The sequence below is a fragment of the Xenopus laevis genome, chromosome 7S (assembly GCF_017654675.1).
Source record: "Xenopus laevis strain J_2021 chromosome 7S, Xenopus_laevis_v10.1, whole genome shotgun sequence".
Lineage (NCBI taxonomy): Eukaryota > Metazoa > Chordata > Amphibia > Anura > Pipidae > Xenopus > Xenopus laevis.
Genome location: NC_054384.1, coordinates 92,798,783 through 92,824,628, shown reverse-complemented (window position 1 = coordinate 92,824,628; position 25,846 = coordinate 92,798,783). Strand labels below are relative to the sequence as shown.

At 37.8% G+C, this 25,846-nt stretch overlaps 1 protein-coding gene across 1 annotated transcript in view; it reads left to right on the top strand.

Moving 5' to 3' along the window:
* ntn5.S (netrin 5 S homeolog) overlaps nucleotides 1-25,494 on the top strand; it is a 74,712-nt gene extending 49,218 nt beyond the window's left edge. Inside the window, exons 2-7 of the mRNA XM_018228085.2 lie at nucleotides 8,116-9,140; nucleotides 10,446-10,634; nucleotides 12,795-12,944; nucleotides 16,783-16,845; nucleotides 16,948-17,028; nucleotides 24,647-25,494. Coding sequence (XP_018083574.1) covers nucleotides 8,147-9,140; nucleotides 10,446-10,634; nucleotides 12,795-12,944; nucleotides 16,783-16,845; nucleotides 16,948-17,028; nucleotides 24,647-24,975 — 1,806 coding nt within the window. The 5' untranslated portion in view covers nucleotides 8,116-8,146 and the 3' untranslated portion in view covers nucleotides 24,976-25,494. The remainder of the gene's footprint in view (nucleotides 1-8,115; nucleotides 9,141-10,445; nucleotides 10,635-12,794; nucleotides 12,945-16,782; nucleotides 16,846-16,947; nucleotides 17,029-24,646) is intronic.
* Nucleotides 25,495-25,846: the final 352 nt, after the last annotated feature.

Below are 25,846 nucleotides of genomic sequence, written 5' to 3'. Positions count from 1 at the left end.
GACGCTGGAAAAGTCAGAATTTTTCGGATAACGTCGGAAAAGCTCAAAATGTTCGAAATATCATATGAAACTAAGCAAATAGGACCTCTGCCATTCACTTATACAGGACCTTGACAAGTTGAAGATAGAGTATTTTCAGATTCAGACATTCTGCAGCCACGGGGTATAATAATTCTTGAAAAATTTTAGGTTTTTTTTCAACTAAAAATTCAGATTTTATAGTAAATAAACTCAAATTTTTCAAGTTTTTTTATTTCGACTTTAATAAATAACCCCCATGTGTATGAATACACAAGCCTATGGTCCCCTGATTGTATTTTTAACTTCCCTGCCACGATGTACAAAGTTCCTAGAAGTGCTACCTATGAAGCAAATCTTTTTGGTTACCATGTCAGAGCAGGATATTACTGTATAACCATCTCATACTCTATAGGAGGCAGGATTCTTTATAACTAGTGATGGGCGAATGTCTCCCGTTTCGCTTCGTGAAAAATTCGCAAAACGCCGAAAAATTTGTGAAAAATCGGGAAATCTGAAAGCTCATGAAAAAATCGTGGAATTCAAAAGTTTTCACGAAACAATCGAGCAATTCAAACGTTTTCACAAAAAAAATCGAGCAATTCGAAAGTTTTCACGAAAAAAACAAGCAATTCGAACGTTTTCACTATAAAATCTAGCAATTCGAACGTTTTCACTAAAAAAATCGAGCAATTCGAAAGTTTTCACGAAAAAATCAAGCAATTCGAACGTTTTCACTATAAAATCAAGCAATTCGAACATTTTCACTAAAAAAATTCGAGCAATTCGAAAGTGTTCATTGAAAAAACGTGAAAATCGGAAATGGACGCTGGCAAATTTTCACGGTTCACCGGCACAGTTTTGCGGGAAATTCGCTAATGTATTCGCCGGCTGTGAAAAGCGGAAATTCGCCATAAATTCGTGCCAGGCTAATTTATTCGTCCATCCCTATTTATAACTATAGGAAGCAGAGAAGAGAACCAGTCCCTTTACATTAAGGAGTGTCTAGATGTATAAGTTTTCCATAGTGCAGAGACACACTCGAAGATTCGGGGAGATTCTTCTTCGAGGAAATACTTCAATCAGATCGCTTCGTTTTCCGAAGTCTCCCGAAGTTGCCTCACGAGAAAACCTCGGGCGACTTTGGAAAATGAAGGGCTCCTAGTGCTATTCCACCGGCGATAGATTCTAGCAAGTGGGTAGGCTTTTCAGAGAGATTAGTTCCCCGAAGAAAAGGTTTGATGCCGGGGGACTAAATCTCCCTGAATCTTCACATGTGTCTCTGCCCTTATAGTTAGAGGCCTATTTATCAAAATTCTAATTTGTTAGGTTTAGAGTTTTTTTCTGTCCAATTAACTTGGCATTAAATCCAAACCTGAAACATTCAGTGGGTTATTAATCAAAATCCAAATTTCTGATTTTTTAATTAAAAAAAGTCAGACCAAACTAAAAATAATTTAAATTATTTGATTAAAGCAGACTTTATGGTAGTTGTCTTTCCTGTAATTCAGAACTTTCTGGATATTGGGTTTCTGGATAATACTGGAGATGGAGCTAAAAGCAAAACCCTTCTCTTATTATGACAACCACCGAGATAATTATGGCAGTGCCTGTGTTACTTCAAAAAGGCATGTCAGCACTTGGCCATTAAAACACCATGAGAGTTGTGTTTAAAACTCTGTGTTTTCAAATTGGATACAAATTAACCACAAAGTGGGAATGTGAAGGGGGAGCTGTCGTTGAGATTGTCCTGCTTTGTTTGTTGGTAAACTCTCTCAGTATGTGGCAAGTTTGATTGAAGCCTGTGATTAGACCTGGAGCTGTTTTTACAAGGTGTCCTTTCACCACTTTGTTCCCCGAGGAAACGTGTGTCTTTGTCAGCTTCGTCCTCATAGGATTGACACATTCAAAGAGAAAAAGCAAAATGGATTCTGTGTATTAATGGAGCCATCCACTGTGTATTAGTTAAGGAAACCAGGAATTAAAAAAATAAATCTAGTGCAAACATATGGACTGGATATATAACACACTTTAAAAATATTGCACTGATATATGTTAATTTTGTATAATTTAAAGGGGCTGTTCGCCTTTAAATTAACTTTTAATAAGATGTAGAGAGTGATATTCTGAGACAATTTGCAAGTGGTTTCATGTTTTATTGTTTGTGGTTTTGAGTTATTTAGTTTTTATTATTATTCAGCAAATGTGCAGTTTAAGCAACCATGCATTGATTTGAATAAGAGATTCAGTAGCGTAACTAGAGGGGGCGGGCCCTGGTGCGTGACGTGCAGCTGGGCCCCGCCCCCCTCCGTACGGCCGCATTTTCAGTGGTGTACGGGCTGCCGGGGGGGCCCTGAGGGGGTGCAGGCCCTGGACCGCTCGCACCCCCTGCTCCCCCGGTAGTTCCGCCACTTAAGAGATTAAAATATGAATAGGAGAGGCCTGAATAGAGAGATGGGTAATAACAAATAGCAATAACAATACATTTGTAGCCTTAAAGGGGTTGTTCACCTTTGAGATAACTTTCAGTATGATATAGAGTGTGATATTCTGAGATAATTTGCAATTGGTTTTCATTTTTAGTTATTTGTGGTTTTTGAGTTCTTTAGCTTTTTTTTCAGCAGCTCTCCAGTTTGCAATTTCAGCAATCTGGTTTCTAGGCTCCAAATTCCCCTAGCAACCATGCATTGATTTCAATAAGAGACTGGAATATGAACAGGAGAGGCCTGAATAGAAGGATCAGTAATAAAAAGTAACAATTACAATAAATGTGTTGCCTTACAGAGCATTTGTTTTTTTTAGAAGGGAGTCAGCGACGCCCATTTGAAAGCTGCAAAGAGTCAGAAGAAAAATGCAATTAACTATAAAACTATATAAAAAAAACATAATGAAAACCAATTGAAAAGTTGTGTAGAATTGGCCGTTCCATAACATAATAAAAGTTACCTTAAAGGTGAACCACCCCTTTAATTAACATTTATTTTTTAGATGGGGTAAGTGACCCCCATCATCGGCGTTTCAGGAGCCCTGATGCCGCCCCCCCTCTGCTCCATGCTGGCAACATTTTTTTTTCGATGCAGCCGAATTTTCGCTGCCGTTTCGCAAATTTATTCGCCATCGGCGAATCGAGCAAATTCGCCACGAATTCGCCCCAGGCGAATAAATTCGACCATCACTATTGTTCATTAATTGGGGCCTTAAAGGGCCAACTACACTCCAGGGCCCCCTAAACTAAACTATAGTTACACCCATGAAGGTAGAACCATGGTGTGTTCCTGCCACTGGTCATGTGTACTAAACTCTTGCTGTTTCACCAACCCTAGGTTGTGGGGACAGGAGGTTTACATGTACATATTAACTTTTCTTCAAACTTATTGATTATCTGTTATTTATATAGTCACATTTATACAGCACTCTGCAGAGATTATACATCATTCACATTAACCTCTGCCCCAGTGGAGCTTACAATCTAAGGTTCCCTATTACATTTACACACACTAGGACCAATGCTGGGATATGTTCCTTTTGATGCTATTTAACTGAACACCTACAAACCTAAGTTAGCCTAATACAGATGGTAAATGTAAAAACTTTTAGCTCATTATGAGGGGCCACTTAGTAGAATGGGAAAAGGAGAAGGATCTATTGATGACTTAAAAAGAACATCTTTATAAACTACCACTTAGGTTCTTCATATTCTGACTCTCACTGTTGGCAACTTAGAGAGAACCTTATGCTGACAGCAATTCTTATTTTCTGGATTGTATCAATAAACACAAAGGGGCCTATCCTTGAAGCAAGCTCGTTTCAAACATGAGAACCATATGTAAGAAATTAACAGATCAAGTTTTTCGGCTATGTGATCTTTATTTCAAATGTCTGGAACTAGATGTTGACCCCTAGCTTTTCTGTTTTCTCTGTGGCACTAATATCCCCACAAGACAACAGTTTAGTTCTGTGCCTAGCTGCAACTATATTCATGCATTCATAGTGGCGGTAGTTGCATTCCAAGGCTATCCAGATCAGTTAGTTCTGAACATTATAAATATTCACATAACAAAAAACATGCAATGCAGACTGAATTATAGATGCACTATGAACATGTTTGCTGGCATCTCCATCCTTCTCAAGAAATAATATTGAGTGAGTTCTTTAGAAACAGCGAACGGGTAATTTTCCTCAAATACAGTACAGATTTGGGATCCGTTATCCAGAAACCTGTTATACAGAAAGCTCCAAATTACAGAAAGGCCGTCTCCCATAGACTCCATTATCATCAAATAATCCAAAATTTAAAAATATTAAAAATGAATTCCTTTTTCTCTGTCGTTATAAATCAATACCTTGTACTTGATCTAAACTAAGATATAATTCATTCATCCAGCCTATTGGGTTTATTCAACCTTTAAGTGATTTTCTAGTAGACGTAAAGGGGTTGTTCCCCTTTGAATTAACTTTTAGTATGATGTCGAGAGGGATATTCTAAGCCAATTTGTAGTCGGTTTTCATTTTTATTATTTGTGTTTTTTGAGTTATTTAGCTTTTTATTCAGCAGCTCTCCAGTTTGTAATTTCAGCCATCTGGTTGCTAGGGTCCATATTTGACTAAGAGACTGGAATATTAATAGAAGAGGCCTATTTGAAAGCTGTAAGAAGTCAGAAGAATAAGGCAAATAAGTACAAAAACTATACAAAATAAATAATGAAGACCAAATGAATAGTGATGGGCAAATTTCTCCCATTTTGCTTCGGCGAATTTCCAGTAATGGCGAAAAGTTCATGATATGCGAAAATTGATGCCCGCGTCAATTTTGGACACAGGTCTGAAAAGTTGCTCGCGTCAATTTCGATGCAGGCGTTAAAGTCAATGGTGTTGATGCGGCAATTCTGACGCAAAAAATTTTCAGACGCACGTCCAAAATTTTTTGATGGCAGGGAATTTTCGCTGGAGTTTCGCAAATTTAGTTGCTGGCGACGAAACGCGGAAATTCGCCGCAAATTCGTGCTAGCCAAATTGAAAAGTTGCTTAGAATTGGCCATTCTACTACATAATAAAAGTTAATGTAAAGGTGAACCGCCTTTTAAGGTATAAAGATCCAAATTACAGAAAGATCCAATATCTGGGAAAATCTCAGGTCCCCAGCATTGTGGATAACAGGTCAAATACCTGTTTATAAACAATTTGCCCCTTGCATTTGATAAGCAATGCTCAGTAATGAGCAAATCTTTAGTCAAAATTCTGAGATTATGGTGGTAGATCATTGGCATGCACTGAAAGGCTACAAATTCTATCATGCATCTGGGGGGTAATTATTTAAAGGATTAATCGAAGAGGAGGCACTGCAGGCGGTAGATGTTTTACAGGGAATTGAATTGAGTTAGTCCACTGAAGGAACAGATGAAGTGTGCGGATAGCCCTTTTAAGTTATAATCAGGCATTATTGATGCGACAGAGACACAAAAATAAGAACAATAAAATATCTTGTGAAAACATGACTTGGATATGGTTGGCAACCCCAGTCTGAAATTCAAACCACAAAGGTTGCCAGAGGATTTAGCAAATATCACGCAACTGGTTCCTGGCTTGATTTTTATGCTCATTTTCCAATTCTAAAAGTGGATTGCCACTCATTGAAATCTAAAAGTATTCATGTAAAACATTCATCGCTTACATATATGTAAATGTGAATGAATTGGAATATGTAGAGAAGCTCTGTGGCTTTGGGGAGACATGACATTTACATTCAGAATTGTTAAAATTGTTAAATGTCACATTACATTATTGCGAGGAAGAGTTTTGCAGTTGAAACAACAGAGACTTGGAGATGCAGTGCGAAACGGATGAGAGACAGAATTATTTGTTTCATTGAGTCTACTATGCAGGGCTGGGAGGTTTCTCACATTAATATTCCTTTAATACGAGGCCAGTGCGTTTCACAGCCAAATGGGAATGTACACACTGCTTAAAGAGTGAAAAGAAATTAGCGATGGAAAGAAAATTAGACACACCACTTACTGCAAATACAATTAATGGTACATAGAGCCTTTAATTAGTATTCTAGGATACAAGTTTTTTAAACAAATAAATCACCTGTTATGGTTACTCCATCCTGTTTGTCCACCGCAACAATCATATGAACACTGTATATCATCAACGTAACCACAAACAATGCGTTAAACCAGTAAAATCAAATGTAATTAAATTTCCATCAGCTTAAGGCCCTTCTTAAACCTTTCTTATGAAGTTATATTTAATTACAGTGATATATATATATATATATATATATATATATATGATACACTAAATAATATAATAGTACGTACTAATTAAAGAGGAGTTTCATGTTAAATTAACTCTTAGTATGTTATAGGATGGCTAGTTCTAAGCAATTTTTAACTAGCCTTCATTTTTTCTTTGTTGTTTTTGAATTATTTGCCTTCTTCTTCTGACTCTTTCCTGCTTTCAAATGGAGGTCACTGACCCCATATAAAATAGTTGCTACTTTTAATTACTCATCTTTTTATTATTAGTAGTAGTTATTGCTACTTTTAATTACACATTGTTCTATTCAGGCCTCTTCTATTTATATCCCAGTCTCTTATTCAAATCAGTGCACAGATGCTATGGGAATTTCTATTCTACTTTTTAATGATGGGCGAATTTATTAGCCAGGCGCGAATTCGTGGCGAATTTGCGCAATTCACCACCAGCGAATAAATTCGTGAAAATTCGCCCGAAAAAATTCTTTTTTCGGGCGAATTTTTACGTCAAAAACGGGCGCTGGCGTCAAAAAACGGGCACCGGCGTCAAAAACAGGCATCGGCGGCAAAAACGAGACGCCGGCACAGTTTCGCAAATTGTACGCTGTTTCGTGAATTTCGCCAGAAATTCACAAATTTTTCAGCGAAGCGAAACGGCGCAAATTTGCCCATCACTACTACTTTTAACATTACTCCTCATTTATGAAGAAGAATAAAAGCTTAAAGGGGACCCGTCACCCAAAAAAAATAATTCCAAATCCTATTTAATCATGTTAGTTATGCAAAATTAACTTTAATTACACTGTAAAAATTATTTGAATCTTGTTTCCTTCTGTCTGGGAATTAATAATTATAGCAAGCAGGCAGGAGCCATTTTATGGACACTGTTATTAAGACAAGACTTGTATCAGCTCAAAATCTTGTTTGTGCATCAGAATGGGGGACCTGATGTCCATCCCCATGCCCTGGCTACACAATTAAATGGTTAAGGGATAGAGGGAATGTGTGGAAAGCAGTGACATCCAGGAAGTGCTGAATTAAAAGTGAAAATAATTGCCTTCTCCTCCTCTATGCCAAAGGCATAGAGGAGGGGCAGGCAATATTTGATTGACAGCATTTTTAAATGTGTTTACAACAGCTATGAATGCTTAAATAAAAAAAAAATATTTGGGTTTCATGTTTCGTTTGAAAAGGAGTTTTATTATACAGCTTTTTATGTCTGGGTGACAGGTCCACTTTAAGCAGCATTTTTTTGAATTGTAAATATCCACTTTCCAACCAATCACTATGCAAATGTATTTTGTCCCGGTTCACTAAAGGCCCCTTAGTAAAAGGTTTCCTGTCATTTTTTAATAAATGCAATAAACCCAGTTAACACTTAGTAGAGGAAATGGTTAATCACCAGGGATCTGCCAATTTAGTTTTTTCTTTATGGTTACTCTGGCCTGGACAATGTTCGAATGTTACTCATGGTTGTCTTCATGTGTTAAGGATTAAATTAAAATTCAAGTTCATTCTTTTTACTTAAAATATGTTTATTGCTTTTTTTTTTTTTTTTAGAATTCCTATAGTAAGACTGAACTTTGTCCTTGTGCAAATCTTTTATTTGTGACCTAAAAAAAAATGTGTTGCCTAAAATGATAAGAAATTCAAAACAAATGTTCGGCGGAATATCATGTTTCTTTCATTTCCCTTCTTTATTTTGTGATTCCGTCTCTTAATACATTCCCTGTAACATTGTAACATGCTGAATAGAAATTGCTATCCATTGAGCCCTTTCTTTCTGCACATCCTTCCACAAGTGTAATATTTATTAACTGATTTCTTTCTGTCTCAGGTAATGTTTCCAACATCCTGATTGCTCTGACATGCCTCGAATTCTGTGGGGTTTTATCCCTTTTTATATCATTTCCTTGCTGTGCCCGGTGCCCAGGGGACAGGAAAACAATTCTAATAAAGCTTCAACACATGGCGGGACTCCAGATGGCCCCTGTTATGATGCCAAACAGCGGCCAAAGTACTGCATCCCGGATTTTATCAACGTTGCTCTTGGACAAGAGGTAATTACTTCGAACACGTGTGGCCGAACGCCACAGAAACTCTGCTATTTTCTGGATTCAACCAATGTGACATCACGCAGGTGTCAACTGTGTGACCATAAAAACCCCGAGAACTCCTACCCACCCTCCTACATGACCGATACAGATGCCCAAACATGTTGGAAGTCAGAGAGTGGAATAACATTTCCCCAGAATGTCACATTAACTTTGCCACTGGGGCGTAGATTTGAATTGGTTTATGTTAGTTTACGTTTTTGCTCGCCTCGGCCAGACTCCATGGCAATCTATAAATCGATGGATTATGGTAAAACTTGGATTCCTTTCCAGTTCTACTCAACTCACTGTCGTCGTGTCTATGATCAGGCTACCACAAGTGCTATATCAAAACCCATGCAGCACGAAGCCACATGCACTGACTTCCAAACGGGGGTGAAACCTCTAACTAAAGGACTTGTAGCATTTATGCCTTTAGCCGGCCGCCCTTCGGCCCGCAGATTTGAGTATAGTCCTGTTCTACAAGACTGGGTAACTGCCACAGACATAAGGGTGGTGTTTAACCGTCTCCACCATGGAAAGAAAATGGGAATTCGAAGGAAAACAGCTTTCTATGGTGTTTCTGAAATCCAGGTTGGAGGAAGGTGTAAATGTAACGGCCACGCATCCCGCTGCACAGCCAGCAAGGAGGGACTTATGTGTGAATGTCAACACAATACACTTGGGCCAGAATGTGATGCCTGCAAACCATTTTATTATGACAGGCCTTGGCAGAGAGCAACGCCTAGCAATGCACACGAGTGTGTGGGTAAGTTATAACTGCCGAAATGAAATCATAAACATTAGCTCTTTCATTATGAAATATTAAGCAACTTTTCCAATAGACATTCGCTAAACATTTGCAGTGGTGATAAATTAATTTGAAAATAAAATTGCGACTGAAAGCCGTACTTATTGGTTCTTTGTGCACCAAAACAATAAAGCAAAAGTCATCTCTTTTAAAAAATAACACCATCAGATATTTTAAATTATTATATATTGGAGCCCCCTTAGTTCCGTACACATAAAAGCTCATTTATGGCGCATGGAAATGACTGCCAAATAACCATGTCTATAATCACCCTGGCTCAGAATGTAGCAATTTGCAACATATTAGATAAATTATAAACAAGAGAAGGGATGAAAAGTTGCACGTCTGGTGGTTCTTTTTCAGAGAATACTTTGAATGTTATTTATCACAGTCTGCACAAGTACAATGAGAACACAAATCTTTGCCGGATCCCCCAGAGCCGTTTTGCTGTGAATATAGTGCATAACAGCTCAGAGTCATGGACGCTTTATTTTGTAAGAAGACTGGAAATACAATGGGAGTAGAATTGTTTTCAATGTGGTGGAACTGGCAAATCTGGGACAATGAATAAAAGTGACATTTAGAAGTAAATCTATCTATCGCTCATCCATCCATCCATCCCTCTATCTATCTATCTGTCTGTCTGTCTGTCTGTCTGTCTGTCTGTTCGTCTGTCTGTCTGTCTATATCTCTCGCTATCTCTCTCGCTATCTATCTATCTATCTATCTATCTATCTATCTATCTATCTATCTATCTAGCATCTATCTATTTCTCATCTATCCATCTGTCCATCATCTATCTATCTATCTGTCTATCCATCCATCTGTCTGTCTGTCCGTCGGTCCGTCCGTCGGTCCGTCCGTCTCTCTCTCTCTCTTTCTCTCTATCATCTATCTATCTATCATCTATCTATCTATCTCTCACTATCTATCTATCTCTCACTATCTATCTATCTATCTATCTATCATCTATCTATCTATCTATCTCTCACTATCTATGTTTCTATCGATCGATCTATCTATCTATCTATCTATCTATCTATCTATCCCCCTATCATATATAGGCATATATATAAAGGAATGCTTTGTGCTATTCTGTTGAAGATGACAAAAGTCAAGCTTTTTCAGCTCATATAAATAATCCACCTGTATAATAATGAGCACATATAGTCATCTTGTAATCTGCTGCATGTGAAATGGAATGCTCACTCTGCATTATTCAAGTCAATCTGAGATTTCTTTCACTTATTTCTGCCTGTTCAGCTTGTGAGTGTAACTTACACTCTCACCGATGTCGCTTTAACATGGAGCTATACAAGCTCTCGGGTCGAAAGAGCGGAGGCGTCTGTCTCAACTGCCGGCACAACACTGCTGGTCGTCACTGCCACTACTGCAAGCAGGGCTACAAACGGGATCTGACCAAGCCTATCACCAGCAGGAAGGCATGCAAACGTGAGTATCTTTAGATGTTGCTTCAACTTAAAAGTAATGGTGGAAAAGAATTTGTGACCTTAAATTGTACAAAGTAAAAATAAAGTTAATAAATGTTTTAGATAAAATGTGTTGGTGTCAAGTCCATTATTGTTTGTATTAATATTTCTTTTTCTATGTTTTAAAAACATTTTGGTTTTCCATATAATGGATATTTCCATAATTTGGATCTTCATACCTTTAGTCTACTAGAAAATAACTTAAACATTAAATATACCCAATATTCCAATAAATATTACTTACTGTATATCTTAGCTGGGATCAAATGTATTGTACTGTTTTTTACTTGCAGTGTACTGTTTTATTATTAGAGAAATACAAAATAATTTTTAAAAATATGGATCATTTGGATAAATTGTAGTCTATGGGAGATGGCCATTCCATAATTCGGAGTTGTCTGGATAACAGGTTTCCAGATAACGGATCCCATACCTTTAGTAGTTGTTAAAAGTTTTCAGTTGGAGCGCCCTTGGAGGTCCATTCTTTGATCAGGACTCCCATTAGCAAGGTTGCAAATACAGGAACACATATCAGCCACTGGACATCAAATACAATTTAATCACAAATCACATCCTAATTGTTGGGCCTTTAGGAAGAATTAATACGCAGTCTCCCCAATTCTCACTCTTACTGACAATTACTGCCAAAATACAATTTAATCACAAATCACATCCTAATTGTTGGGCCTTTATAAGAATTAATAAGCAGTCTCCCCAATTCTCACTCTTACTGTTCACAGTTAGACCCCTGCCCTCCATCCAGTCCCAAGGATGAAGCAAAATTTAATTTGGAGAAGATCAAAAGGCTTGAGAATTTGGCTCATTTTAAGGAGTCACTTTACTAAAACAAGGCAATGGGGGTGAAAATGCAGAATAATAATTAGTGATGGGCAAATTTATTCGGCAGGTGTGAATTCGCTGCCAGCGAATACATTTGCGAATTTGCCTCAAGTTTTTTTGACGCCTGCGACGGAATCGACGCTGGTGACAATTTAGACGTTTGACGTTTCGCAAATTTTTGGACCATTTCGCGAATTTCGTTGGACATTTGCGTAATTCGTCGTGAAGCGAAACGGCAAATTTGCCCATCACTAGTTATAATGAATTGAAATATGAACTAGGCATGTTTAAAATATGTTTATGTTGTTCAACTCTTTCCTTTCCTGACTTATTAGATCACTGATGGATCAGGGATTTTGTATACTGTTGCCATTTGCACTAACCAAAGCAGTTGAATAGGAGACTCTTACACATCTATTAAAGGAACAGTTCAGTGTGAAAATAAAAACTGTGTAAATAGATAGGCTGTGCAAAATAAAAAATGTTTCTAATATAGTTAGTTAGCCAAAAATGTAATATATAAAGGCTGGAGTGAACAGATGTCTAATAAAACAGCCAGAATCCAACTTCCTGCTTTTCAGCTCTATAACTCTGATTTAGTCAGCCCTTGAAGAGGGGCCACATCGTACATTTCTTTTCAGTGGGTTTGTAATTGATCCTCAGCATTCAGTTCAGATTCAAAAGCAACAGATATGACCCATGTGGCCCCCCCTCAAGTCTCTGATTGGTTACTGCCTGGTAACCAGGGTAACCAGTCAGTGTAAACCAAGAGAGCTGAAAAGCAGGAAGTAGAGTCCTGACTGATATGTTCGACATCAAATCACTCCAGCCTTTATACATTACATTTTTGGCTAACTAACTATATTAGAAACTTTTTTTATTTTGCACTGCCTATCCATTTACCCAGTTTTTATTTTTACACTGAACAATTCCTTTAAGTTTGAAAGCAATTTATTTAAGTTCAGTGCCACAGCTTATTCATTTCAATTGCATTTGGATAACATAATCACTGGAAATTTCGTGACTTTTTGTCACAAAACAATGAAGTAAAAAATGTTTTCCCCTTCTCATCCTATTCGGATTCGGTTCGGTATTGGGCCGAATCTTCCGCGAAGGATTCGGGGGTTTGGCGAATCCAAAATAGTGGATTTGGTACATCGCTAATTTAGAACCCCGGTCACTGTTTGCCATGTATATTATTGATGCAGTTACAGTATTAATTCAGCCAAATGAAAATGTTTCTGTATTGAGGAATTAAAAGATGAATTAATCTCTTCCTCAGCTTGCCAGTGTCACCCAATAGGAGCAGTGAATGCAATGTGCAACCAAACCACGGGCCAGTGTCAGTGTAAAACCGGTGTGACTGGTCCGACCTGCAACCGCTGTGCCCCAGGATACCAGCAGAGTCAATCAGCCCATATGCCCTGCGTCCGTGAGTATCTTGTTACATATGCGCTGTTTCATTTATTTTCTTCATGTCTTGAGGGACATTGATCAATTACGTCTTTAATTTTAAATATACAAACTGATCTAGTGTAAAATTATCCTCAGTATCAAACGTTTTTCATATGATGTTTAGTTAAAGGGATGGTTCCCCTTTAAGTTAACTTTTAGTATGTTACAGAATGACCAAATCTAATCAACTTTTCAATTGGTCTTCATTATTTATTTTTTATCGTTTTTTAATTATTTGCCTTATTCATCTGACTCTTTCCAGGTTTCAAATGGGGGTCATTGATCCCATCTAAAAACAAATGCTCTGTAAAGTTAAACATTTATTGTTGTTGCTACTATTTATTCCTCGTCTTTCTATTCAGGCCCTCTCCTTTTCATATTCCAGTCTCTCGTTTAAATCATTGCATGGTTGCTAGGGTAATTTGGACCCTAGCAACCAGATGGCTGAAATTACAAACTGGAGAGCTGCTGAATAAAAAGCTAAATAACTCAAAAACCACAAATAATAAAAAATGAGAACCAATTGCAAATTGTCTCAGGATATCACACTCTACATCATACTAAAAGTTAACTCAAAGGTGAATAACTCCTTTAGACATCCCAGGGCACTGTCTTAATATTTGTATTTTTTTTCCCTCTCAGAGGGATAAATACATATCTAAGATATAAATGTAAATTCTATTGAACTTTCGCATTCAAATTTGATGTTTGTTGTAGTTGTGATAATTTCTGCAGTATTTCTGCGGCTGTCCATTTTCCATTGGCTTGTTTAATTTCAAATAAATAGAGGATTGCCAATTAAGAGTATATATAACCTCACCCATGAGCAGACACCCTGGCACATTGGAAAATGCATTTGAAGTCCATGGACAAACAAATCTGCACGGTCACAAGATAATTAACAAATCTCTTGTATGCCATGCAGCCTGCTCTCTGAAAAAGCATACTGAATTCCTATTTGTGTGTCATGTATGCATGTGACATGAATAATGCCTTAAAGGAATTGTTCAGTATAAAAATAAAAACTGGGTAACTAGATAAGCTGTGCAAAATAAATAATGTTTCTAATATAGTTAGTTAGCCAAAAATGTAATGTATAAAGGCTGGAGTGACTGGGTGTCTAACATAATAGCCAGAATACCTTTTCCTGCTTTGCAGCTCTCTTGGTTCACACTGATTGGTTACCAGGCAGAAACCAATCAGTGACTTGAGGGGGGACCACATGGGACATAACTTTTGCTTTTGAATCTGAGCTGAATGCTGAACTCACTGAACAGTTATGTCCCATGTGGTCCCCCTTCAAGTCGCTGACTAACTCAGAGTTAGAGAGCTGTAAAGCAGGTTGTGTTCTGTTCTGTTAGACATCCAGTCACTCCAGCCTTTAAACATTAAGGGTGTTGTTTACTAAACTCCAAATGCAAAAATCCCCAAAAATTTGTGATTTCTTAGTATAAAATCGGACTTTTAAAAAATCACGAATCTTTTGGAATTTATTATACCCCGAGGATGTAAAAAGTCAAAATCAGAAAATCCGGCATCTCAGACCTGTCGAGGTTGCATAAAAGTCAATGGGAGAAGTCCCAATGATTTTTTGCTGTGCACTGTGTTTCATGCAATACCACGAAGATTTCAGAGTTTTTGTGAAAAAAGCATACAAAGTCTGAGTTTTCAGGTGGAAAATCCCAAAAAATTTCAAAATTCAGATTTTTTTCCAGCAAACCACATTTTCAGGAAAATCGAATAATAAATAAGCGGAAAAAAACAGCGAAGATGTAATCAGAGTTTTTGACAGAACATGTTGAGATAAATTCGAACTTTGATAAATAACCCCCTAAGTTTTTGGCTAAATAACTATATTAGAAACATTTTTTATTTTGCACAGCCTATCCATTTACCCAGTTTTTATTTTACACTAAACTGTTAGTTTAAGAAATGTTCCCGCCATCGATAATCATATAATTATACCAAAGCAGTATTATACAGTTTTCTCAATGTATGTGTTATATTTACTGACTAAACAATAGGGATGCACCGAATCCACTATTTTGGATTGGGCCAACCCCCCGAATCCTTTGTGAACGATTCGGCCGAATACCGAACCGAATCCGAATCCTAATTTGCATATGCAAATTAGTGGTGGGAAGGGGTAAACATTTTTTACTTCTTTGTTTTGTGACAAAAAGTCATGTGATTTTCCTCCCCACCCCTAATTTGCATATGCAAATTAGGATTCGGATTTGGTTCGGCTGGGCAGAAGGTTTCGGCCAAATCCGAATCCAGCTGAAAAAGGCCGAAATCTGGCCGAATCCCGAACCGAATCCCTACTAAACAACCAACAGCCCAGAATGTTCCCAGGTAAAAACTCTATAACAGTAGAATATAAATGAAACGTTTAGACTTTTCCCAACGTTGTCAGGATAAAATGCTGACTAATATCTGTCACTAGTGATAAGTGGATTTATTCACCAGGCATAGATTCACAACAAACGTCTGCACTTCGCCACCTGCAAATTTTTTTCGCAAAACTGTGGCAAAAAATTGCCACGGAAACATTTGGTGCAACACAAAAGTTGTCATGTGTAAAAGTATTTGGCAATTATGTCTGCATTTGAGGCATATATTATCAACCCTGTTTCCCTTTGAAATTACCCTGGTTTATATAAAGTGAGATGAGAATTTATAAAACGATGTTTTCAATCTATATGACTATAAGGTATGAAAAAAATTTCCTTTTTGCAAACTATGAATGCACCAAATCTACCCATTTGGTATTTGACAATCCCCAAATTCTCCTTATCAGATTCGGGCGAATACTGAAACAAATCTAAATCCTCTGTACCACAGGAGGTGGAATTAGCTGTTGTGCGCATGAAGAGCATGTACAAACTGACGCACACGTGAAGCGTGCAGTGCAGATTTTTATCTTTATATAGGGTCTGGATTTAGTACGACCAGACTCTTGGATTCGGCCTAATCCAAATCCTACTAAAAAAATGCTCAGATTAGGCCAAATTCTGAACTAGGGTTCAGTTCATCTCTAGTGCAAATCATTTTTCCTTTATGCAAAGAAAACATTTGAAAACCTGTGAAAGCATTTAGCTACCCATCTGGCAGTGAAAACAAAATTGTAATTAAAGGGGAACTCCGGCTTCCAAACCAAAACTTGATAAAGAGGCCCACATAATATAGAAACCCCTAATATACCCATCACAGTTACCAGTTTGTTCAAAAAGTATGAATAAACGCCATTTTCTATGTTGAAATCCAGCTGTTTAACAGTTCTTCTCTTTCTGCATCATTTGAAATACTGGCAGGGAAGGACGGACTAAAACACTGATGTTACAAATTGTAAAAACTTCTCCACATCTTACAGACAACATGCAGGAACTACATAACCCACAATGCATTGCACTATGATGTTCTGTTCCTTATTGAAATCACTTGTGCAGGGAATTGTGGGGTTTGGAGGATGCAGGCTAAGGACAGATGGCTGTTGATACAAAGTAACAGTAGTCAGCCAGCTCAGCAAAGTAGTCAGACAGATCAGCAGGAGAGCAGGGGGCTAGGCTTAGGGAACTGTACCAAACCATTAAAAATCATGAAAAGTCAGCATTTTTTTTTAAATGATGTATATTGCAAAGTTGCTTGAAATTATGTTTACTTTTCAAAAAGCTTTATTATATGTATTATTATTATTTGTACACCTAAAATGATAAACCAACTTTAAGCGGGTCTTAACATTTTCCATTACTTATGGGGATTATTACATTGTGTACAGTCCCTAAATGTCATATTGTCTCTTCTGTTGTGTCTAGGAGTTCAAGAAGAGATGACAACTACAGCCAGTTATCCACATGAATGGAAAGCAGGGATAAACGGTACTTTGAAGATTGTTTTTAAATTCTTATTTTTATTATAACTGCATTGCAAATTAATTGAATTACATTAAAGAAATAAATGTTTGCATATTTGCACCATAGGTACAGAGTGCCAATCATATTGCAAGCCCTCCCATAGTCGTGTACATATGAACTTACGCAAGTATTGCAAGAAGGATTATGGTAAGTCTCAGAGTGATACAAGTATCACAATCACAATGTTCCACTTCTGTGTTAGAGCATTCTGTATAATGAATTGATTATAGTGGGTCATACTGTTCATCTGAAAGGTCATTGTGTGCAGTTGCTTCCTAGTTCCTTTTTATTCTAAAAGAACTTTGAAGACTTTTATATATAATTCCACCGCATTAAATAAACACATGAAAAGGTCATCAGTTCTGCTACAATAGAGTTTTGAAAGGGAGGGGTTTTACATAAAACATATCTTACACTTTAGGATTACATTGAATATTCTTGTTGATATAGACTGTTCATGGATACTACATTTCTAAAAGTAAAACCAAAACACAGGTGAGAAATGTGCAAAGGTTTTGAAACAAATCATACAATTAGGGGACATTGTTAGTACAGCTGAGGGATCTATTATCCAGAATTCTTTTTACCTGGGGTCTTCCAGATAAAGGGTTTCCACCATACATTAAAAGGCAGATTTCTCAACTTTAAAGGCAAACAAAGGAGAGCACTCACCCACACCTCGCTGTGTACCGACCTTGCCGTCTGTGCTGACACATGCACGCGCCTCCGGAAGACACGCTGGGAGCTGTATCGAATGGGTATCTAAATCACAGAGCACCAGGCAGCATTAAGGTCCTTTTAAAAAATCCAATTTTATTGATAATACATCATAAAACCAATGTTGAGCAACAGTGTGTCTAGCCCCACGTGAGCGTGGGGCTAGACACACTGTTGCTCAACATTGGTTTTTCTTTATCCATTTTTTCTTTATCTTAGGAGCAGATTTTCTTCCTCAGTGTCTATATAAAATGAAATGTGATAGATCTCCTGCTTATAATCTGAGAGTACTTTTTAGATGTAAATCCATGAATAGGGCAGAATAACTGAATTCCAAAGCTTTTATTTCATGCCCTTCTCTATTTGGGTCAGAGTCCTTCCCAGCAGGTCCTTTTCTTCATTCCCTAGGAACAGCCAGTATAAGATGACTGAAGGATCATCATTTCATAGGCTTAGCGAAAACAACATCTTTGGGGAAAAGTGGGGATATTAGGGTGGGAAACAAAGTGTGCGGTGAAAGGCAGAGCGTGTATGTGTGTGTGTGTGTGGGGGGTGACAGCCAACGGCTCAGACCAGGTCCTGCTGTGTTAGAAGAATGTTCTTTAAAAACACAAAGGGAATTATCTGCTTAAGCCGATTTCCTCTTCATGATTAGAAAGAATAGGAGCTAAAGATATTAAAAGAAAGTGAAAGCAGAGAAACGCGAGAACTGGGTTAGTAATTTTACTTTAGTATTTCAAATAATAATAAAAACATAATGTGAAAAAACAGATCTTATTTCGTTGCCTCTCAGTATCTTCCCACAAAAACTGTAAGGGCAGAGACACATGCTCAGATTCAGGGAGATTTAGTTGCCTGGTGATAAATCGGCTCTTCTTGGAGCACTTTGTTTTCCGAAGTTGCCCGAAGCTTCCTCGTGACGCAACTTCGGGCGTCTTCGGAAAACGAAGTGCACCAAGTGCCATCCCACCGGCGATTTAGATTCCAGCCGGCAGGAGGCAGTTCGGGTAGATTAGTCGCCCCGAAGAAGAGGTGATTTGTCGCTGGGCGACTAATCTCCCGAATCTGAGAGTGTGTCTCTGCCCTAAGAGGTGAGAGATGTTTTAGCCATGTGGGCCTTATTTTGATGACTACCAACCACACTACAGAATGTGTGCTATTAAAACTTATGATAAATGGAGGCCTGCAGAGGACCAGAGAGTTGTGTAGTAAAGGCCAGGCCCCTGCTGATAAAAGGAATGAAAGGCCCTCTAGTATGAGACACTAGCAACAGAAAAGAAGCCGTATTGATTCATCACCTTTGTGACATGTGCAATAAAACCAAACAGTCTTCAGACAAATGATGGCCATGGAGTAACTGTTGAAAGTAGAGCCAAGAGGCCACAGGTTAAGTGTGAGCAGCCACCCAAGGTGTTTAGACAAGAACCAGTGCAAATCCTCAAGGAGGGTGGCGAATATAAACACATAAGGCTGAATATAATGATGATGAACTAAACTTGTAAAAATATAAAAGTGCCATATATGTCACCATTTTACTGATCAGCATCACTGATTTTTTTTGCCTATTTTTCTTAATTCTGTGTCTGTGTTTTGTGTAAACCATATTTTTTTTTCAAACAATTTGCTATTTCCGTTTACTTTGATCTGATGTGCCATCTTTTTTAAATTTCTAATTTTTTCCATTTTTTCCTTGGTCCGCATATTGATCTCCCTTATGATTGATTAAGCCAACCAATGTCACATACAACAACATCACCCAAAAGTAAAAGTGGGCCATCTATCTGACCCAGTAAGAATGTATGTGGTGTCAACATACTGTATACCCACAATTTTTCAGATATGCTATGTTGGTTTAGTGGCTGTGAAATGCTACCTTAAATTAGCCATACATAACTGCCAAATCAGCCTCTTCAAATTAACTCAATAGTTTACAGGCCCTTCCTTTGTTGAAAATCATTTGGCTGCCCAATCTTCTACAAGATATCTTTTAAGAAATTTTAAGAATGCTTTCAGCTGACCCACTGACGTGGCCCACATATGCCCCCATTTGGTCCAGTCATTAGTCCAGGGACCAAAAAATTAGATCAATACATAGGTGGCCTAACTGGACAAACCAACCAAAATCCATTTTATTTTTAGCAACATCCTAAGTTTCCATAAATCAAAAACAGAACTGATATCTAACACTGGAAATAGATCTACCCACAGGGCCAATTACAGGCTAGAGTAAACTAGTAGTAGTTCTATAATTTGCAAAATTAGTGATATATTTCTTACTCCATATTTGCTTTACTTTTCCTTATCCCCACCATTTTCTTCTTCTTTTGCTCTAGGCCTTTTATCTTTATGTTCTTTATATATCAAAACATGAAACTAGAGTTCAGCAGTTCACCAGAGGAGTTTTTTGTCCCTCCTGATCCACTTAAATGGGATCTTTTCCCCCTCTGGTGAATTATTGAGAACTCTAGTTTCACTCTTTGATAAGTGTGCACTATTTCTCTATCTCCATACACCTTCACCTCATCTGTTTCTTAACCTCTAATCATGATCTCTTTGTATCTATTTCTCCCCTGATACTATGCAACATAATTATCAAAATGTGGAAATAGAGCTCACCATATTTTGCCAGTGGGAAATACATCTGCTCTATATACACTTGTATAGGAGTTTAAGAGGCATCATCAGCTAGAGCTCTATTTTCACTTAGAAATATGACCCGGTGCATCGACATGTCAGGAGCAAATCAAAGATGGCTGCACCCATGGTAGCGGCGTGGGTTCAGGCGCTGGTGCATTGACGTCAACGCGCAAACATGTGATGTCAGGAAGCTGCGTTTTGGCTCCAAATTCAAAATAAAAGGGCGCCGGTTCAATGCCCGATTATAGTATTTGTTTTAAGCATTCCTGGGTGTTCGTGTTTATTGTATTCCTGGACTTTTGACCCTGCCTGTACCTTGACTTTGCTATTTATCTGGCTGCCTATTGAACTACTGCCTGGATTTGACTACACTTATTCCTGATCCCTTGTCTGTTACCGCAAACTTGGACTTTTACCTAAAGCTTGGTCTGGACTTCCACCACAGTCCCCTGACACAACATTACCTGCCCCACATTTCTCTATAATTTTCCCTCATTTCTATTTTCCCCATTTCAATTACATAAATTTGATGTTACCCCATATGTATCTTTCACCTGGTAGATTTCACTGTTTCTACACCATTTCCAGTACAAAAGTTCTTCTTATTCCTGTCTTTCATAATCACCTTTTGATAGCTTTAGTCAGTTTGCTGTAGTTATATCACAAAAATATCTGATTGGTTCCAATGGGTTAATAAACCAGGGGGCCCTTTTTTGCCATGTTACTCATAAATCCATTAATCTGCATCACCCATGTCATAAAAAAAATACCTATCAAGCCATTCTTTAGAAAGCAAACAAAAAAACCTGCTAATCAAGTACACATTACTTCCCTCGTTTATCTCAGACCTGACATATTAACTAGAAGAAACTCCCATGCAGAAATTCACATTTTCCATCTAAAATCTCTGCCAGATGCCTTTCACATAAACAGAGTAAGCAATAAAGAGGATAAGTTAACGAATATACAATATAATGCAATCAGTATAGCATTAAGCTTATGTTTAAATAGTTGAGGCTCTATTTATTAACACAATTACATGATGTGCCCTTGTTTTCATTATGTTGGAATTATGGCAATGAATTAAAGTAATTTATGGGATTAATTTGGGATGTTTTCTGACAAAACAATGAAAGGTATGTAATGAACCGTCTGTCCTGCTGTTATCCACTGGGAAGTTTTTAAGGAGACTTATGGGGCAGGTGCAGTGTCTTATTAGAGACTGAAGTCATTACGAGACAGGAAAATGGTAAATCCAGTGGGATTAGGATTGGTTAGAAGTGGAGTCCCGGGGTTACTGGATTGCTGTTGGGGTTCAAGGGTCACATGTGAGCAAATATTTTCTTTTTCTTATTAGAAAATTTATACACACAAATAGATACACACACACATATATGCATTATGTGGATGTATATATATATATATATATATATATATATATATATATATATATATAACAAAGGAGAACCCAACTATAGAAAGCAAATGCCTGGGTGCTGGTTAAAAATTTTAAACAATTTAACAAAGAATACCGCGCAGGTCTTAGCAACAAAACAAAAGTGTTTTTATTGAAAATGCAACGTTCCGTGCACATAGAGTGACCTTCCTCAGGAACAAAAAAAAAAACAGAACTGCAAGAGACCCACTACTTACAAACCCTCAGTGCAAAAAATGGGCCAAAATGAGAAAGGTAATTATGGCAACCATAAAAAACTATAGAGACTGGCAACTCTATAGTACCTGTATAATACACTGTTCACTAGTGATGGGCAAATTTATTTGCGATTCGCCGCCAGCGAATATATTCGCAAAACGCCCGCGAAAATTCGCGGCAAAAATTCGCAGGCGTCAAAAAAAAAAATTTTTCTTTTGCTGCGTCGGAAAAAACGGACACCGGCGACGTTTCATGAATTTTTAACCATTTTGCGAATTTCGCACGAAATTCGCAAATTTTTCGGCGAAGCGAAACGGCGCAAATTCGCCCATCACTACTGTTCACTCTATGGCAGTGATCCCCAACCAGTAGCTCGCGAGCAACATGTTGCTCACCAACCCCTTGGATGTTGCTCCAAGTAGCCTCAAAGCAGGTGCTTATTTTTGAATTTCAGGCTTAGAGGCAAGTTTTGGTTTCATCAAAACCAGGTGTTCTGCCAAATAGAGCCTCCTGTAGGCTGCTAGTCCTCATAGGGGCTACCAAATAGCCAACCACAGCATTTATTTGACATCCCCATGGACTTTCTCATGCTTGTGTTGCTCTCCAACTCCTTTTACACTTAAATGTGGCTCACGAGTAAAAAAGGTTGGGGAACCCTGCTCTATGGCATGGGTGTCCAAAAAGTAGATTGGGATCTACCAGTAGATCTTTAGCTGGGGATCAGTAGATCTCAAGACATTGTCAATAAACAGCTTGACTAAATTGTCCTCCTGTTTCATGATTTTCATTCAGATATTTATTATGTTAAAGTTACATTAGAAATAATTGTTTGTTGAATATAACAATAAAAAGTTTCTCATAAATCAATATTCAAGTAATATTTTCCATTTAACAGAATGCCAACAATGCTTTTATGGATGTAGATCATAATAGGATAACATCACTAAAAAGTAGGCCTTACATTAGTAAAGTATGGGCACTCCTGCTCTATGGTATAGTCCAATCCATACTCTATGGTAGAATTCATCTCAGACTCTATGGTAAAATGCACCAATATTAACAATACAAAAAGAAAAAATGTATAGAAAGTGAAGTGTCCTAATTATGTGTGAGCATAGAGGAAAGAATCAAGTAAAAACAGTAAATAGTTAAAATAATAAAAAGCACTAAAACAAGTTATGCTGTACATCATGACAAGGTGGGTAAATCAAGTTTAACAGCTTGGCAAAAAGAATAAATAGAATAAATTATCAAAACAACACAAGTCAAATAATATCTGCCAGAAGCCGATACAGTAAGACTGATTAAAAATCAGAATAATCCTCCAAAATAGTATCCAAGTTTATCTGTTTAAATCTGGCTCCATTATCTTTGTCCCTGCAGCTGGAGTTGGAAACAATAAAGCTGATAAAGGCAAAAATAAAATCCAATAAAAATCTCTACACAGTCGCCAACTGCTCTACAGGGAAACAAACAAACCTGCTTGAGTTCTGAATGACTGGGAAGTAAGGCAGGGGCTCCCCCTGCTGTTCATAAGTATGATTGTTTCCCTGCAGACCAGTTAGGGACCATTGGACAATTCCTATCCACAGCAGTAAATGAAGGGAGAATTTCACTGCATACAGTCAGGTTTTATTAAAATAGTACACATTTTTTACTTAAAGTATATTGGAAATAGGTTTCTTTTTCATTAAAGAAAGTAAAAATGAGAATTAATTTTTTTTCCTTTACATGCCCTTTAACACCATGCCAGATCCAGCAGAGAACAAATATGCAAAGTGAAAGGTTGCACGAACAGATTTGAATGAAGAGCCTTTAATGGGATTTCTTTGCATTTATCTAAAAATATACATGCGGTATTTATAGTACACAAGCAGTGGCGTAAATAGAGTGCAACGGGCCGCCCTGCAAAATAAATCTTCAGAGGTGCCCAGCGACTCCCATTCTCCCGTCCACTTCCAGCCCTGCCCACTTCCAGCACTGACACCGCCCACTCTCCACCCAGATCACGCCCACTTTTTGCTATGTATCTCTGCTTCCCCGCCATAGGTAAGAGAGTGGCTGGGGAAGGGGGGGTCTTGTTAACTATAGAGGAAGCAGACCCAGCAGTCCTGCAGCAACTGCGGGGTCTGCTTCTTCTATAGTCACTGTACGTACAGGGTTTTGCAGGTCTACAATTTCCCAGTGTATGGTCACCTGCTCCTGCCAAAATTATATAGACTGAGCATGTGTTGTGCCTGGGACGTGAAGGGGGGAGGAGCATTGTATTAGATGAGTTCTATGAAATGATCTCTTGCTTCTGTTATATGTCTGGAGTGGCCATAAAGATTAATTGTGATCAAAATATTTTTTAAAACTAATCCAACCTTAAAATACAGGTATGGGATCTGTTATCCGGAAACCCATTATCCAGAATGTCCCGAATTATGTAAAGGTCATAGACTCCATTATAAATTAAATAATTCAAATTTTTAAAAATAATTTCTTTTTACTCTGTAATAATAAAACACTACCTTGTACTTGATCCCAATTAAGATATAATTAATCCGTATTGCAAGCAAAACCAGGTTATTTAATGTTTATATGATATTGTAGTAGACTTAAGTTATGAAGATCCAAATTATGAAAAGATACGGAAAACCCGAGCATTCTGGATATCAGGTCCCACACCTGTATTTGCAAGTGCAGTTGACATTTCTTAGACTAAAAACTCAGTTCCATCTAGTAGTTATTATTGTTGCTTTCTCTCATTGACAGTTCTTCGAGCTCAGCTCTTGTCTATGGAGAAGTCTGGAGAATGGTGGCAATTTACAGCTACTGTCCTTACAGTATACAGACAGCGCAGAGTGCCTATTCGCCGTGGGGACCAACCACTTTGGGTTCCAGATCGAGATCTGGCATGTGACTGTCTCAGAGTGCAAGTGGGAAAGTCCTATCTGATCATTGGCAACGATGAAGAATCTCCAGATCCGGCTCGTCTGATTTTAGATAAGAATAGCTTGTCCCTTCCTTGGCGAGATGTGTGGGGCCACAAACTGAGACACTTCCAGCAGCAAGAACGTCGCGGAAAATGCAGGGTGGGATAAATAGGCAAAGGGGACTTATATAGTTATACAGCAAGTTCAGAACTTTCCAGCTGCTATGAACTGCACACTGGGTATGCTTACTGTTGTAGTCCATATCAGCTGGAGAGCAGTAAGTCTGACATTAATATTCTACAGTGCTGAGGATCAGTCGTCTCACAACCAGAGATCATGTAGATTGAAACACTAACTGCTAGCTGCACTTGCACATAATGATATGTGTATTGCTACCTCGCTAATACAGAACTCATCAACTGGGAAATTTGGCTAAAACGCAGGCTAAACAGGCACCCTGACAATAAATCTCAAGTAGATAATGTGCTCCGAAGCTGCAGAATGATTATTTATATTCTGTGATCCCAGCAGGAAGTTAAGCTTCAGCATCCAGCAAATCATTTCCATTTGGTTTTCTTTCCATGTATGATGTAACACAATGTTTGTTCTTAAGAGTATTTTTATATATTTGTAGAAAAAAAATGATGCTGCTTTTCTCTTGTCTCAAATACAAATGACTGTACAATCGGTTAGTTATTGTGTGAGTTATTGGTATTTTATTAATTCTTTGATCTGCGCCGAGGGCGGGAGGGGGGTGTTTGGTATTGGCTTTCAAATGTTCTAATATAGTTGAGAATGTTGATGTTTTTTGGAACAAATAGCCTTGATAGCATCCAAACGGTCTGGTTAAAGAAGGATATGAGCATAGTCTTTAAATAAGATATGAGCCATTTTATTATAATGGTCTTTATTTGTTTTGTTTTTTAAACATGTTAAATGTTTTTTAGAAGAACCTCTTTGTCAATTTGGCACAAATGGGTATGGAGTAGGGGGAAGCAGATATTTGGATCCCCATTACACTAAGTGAGTGAACTGTTCC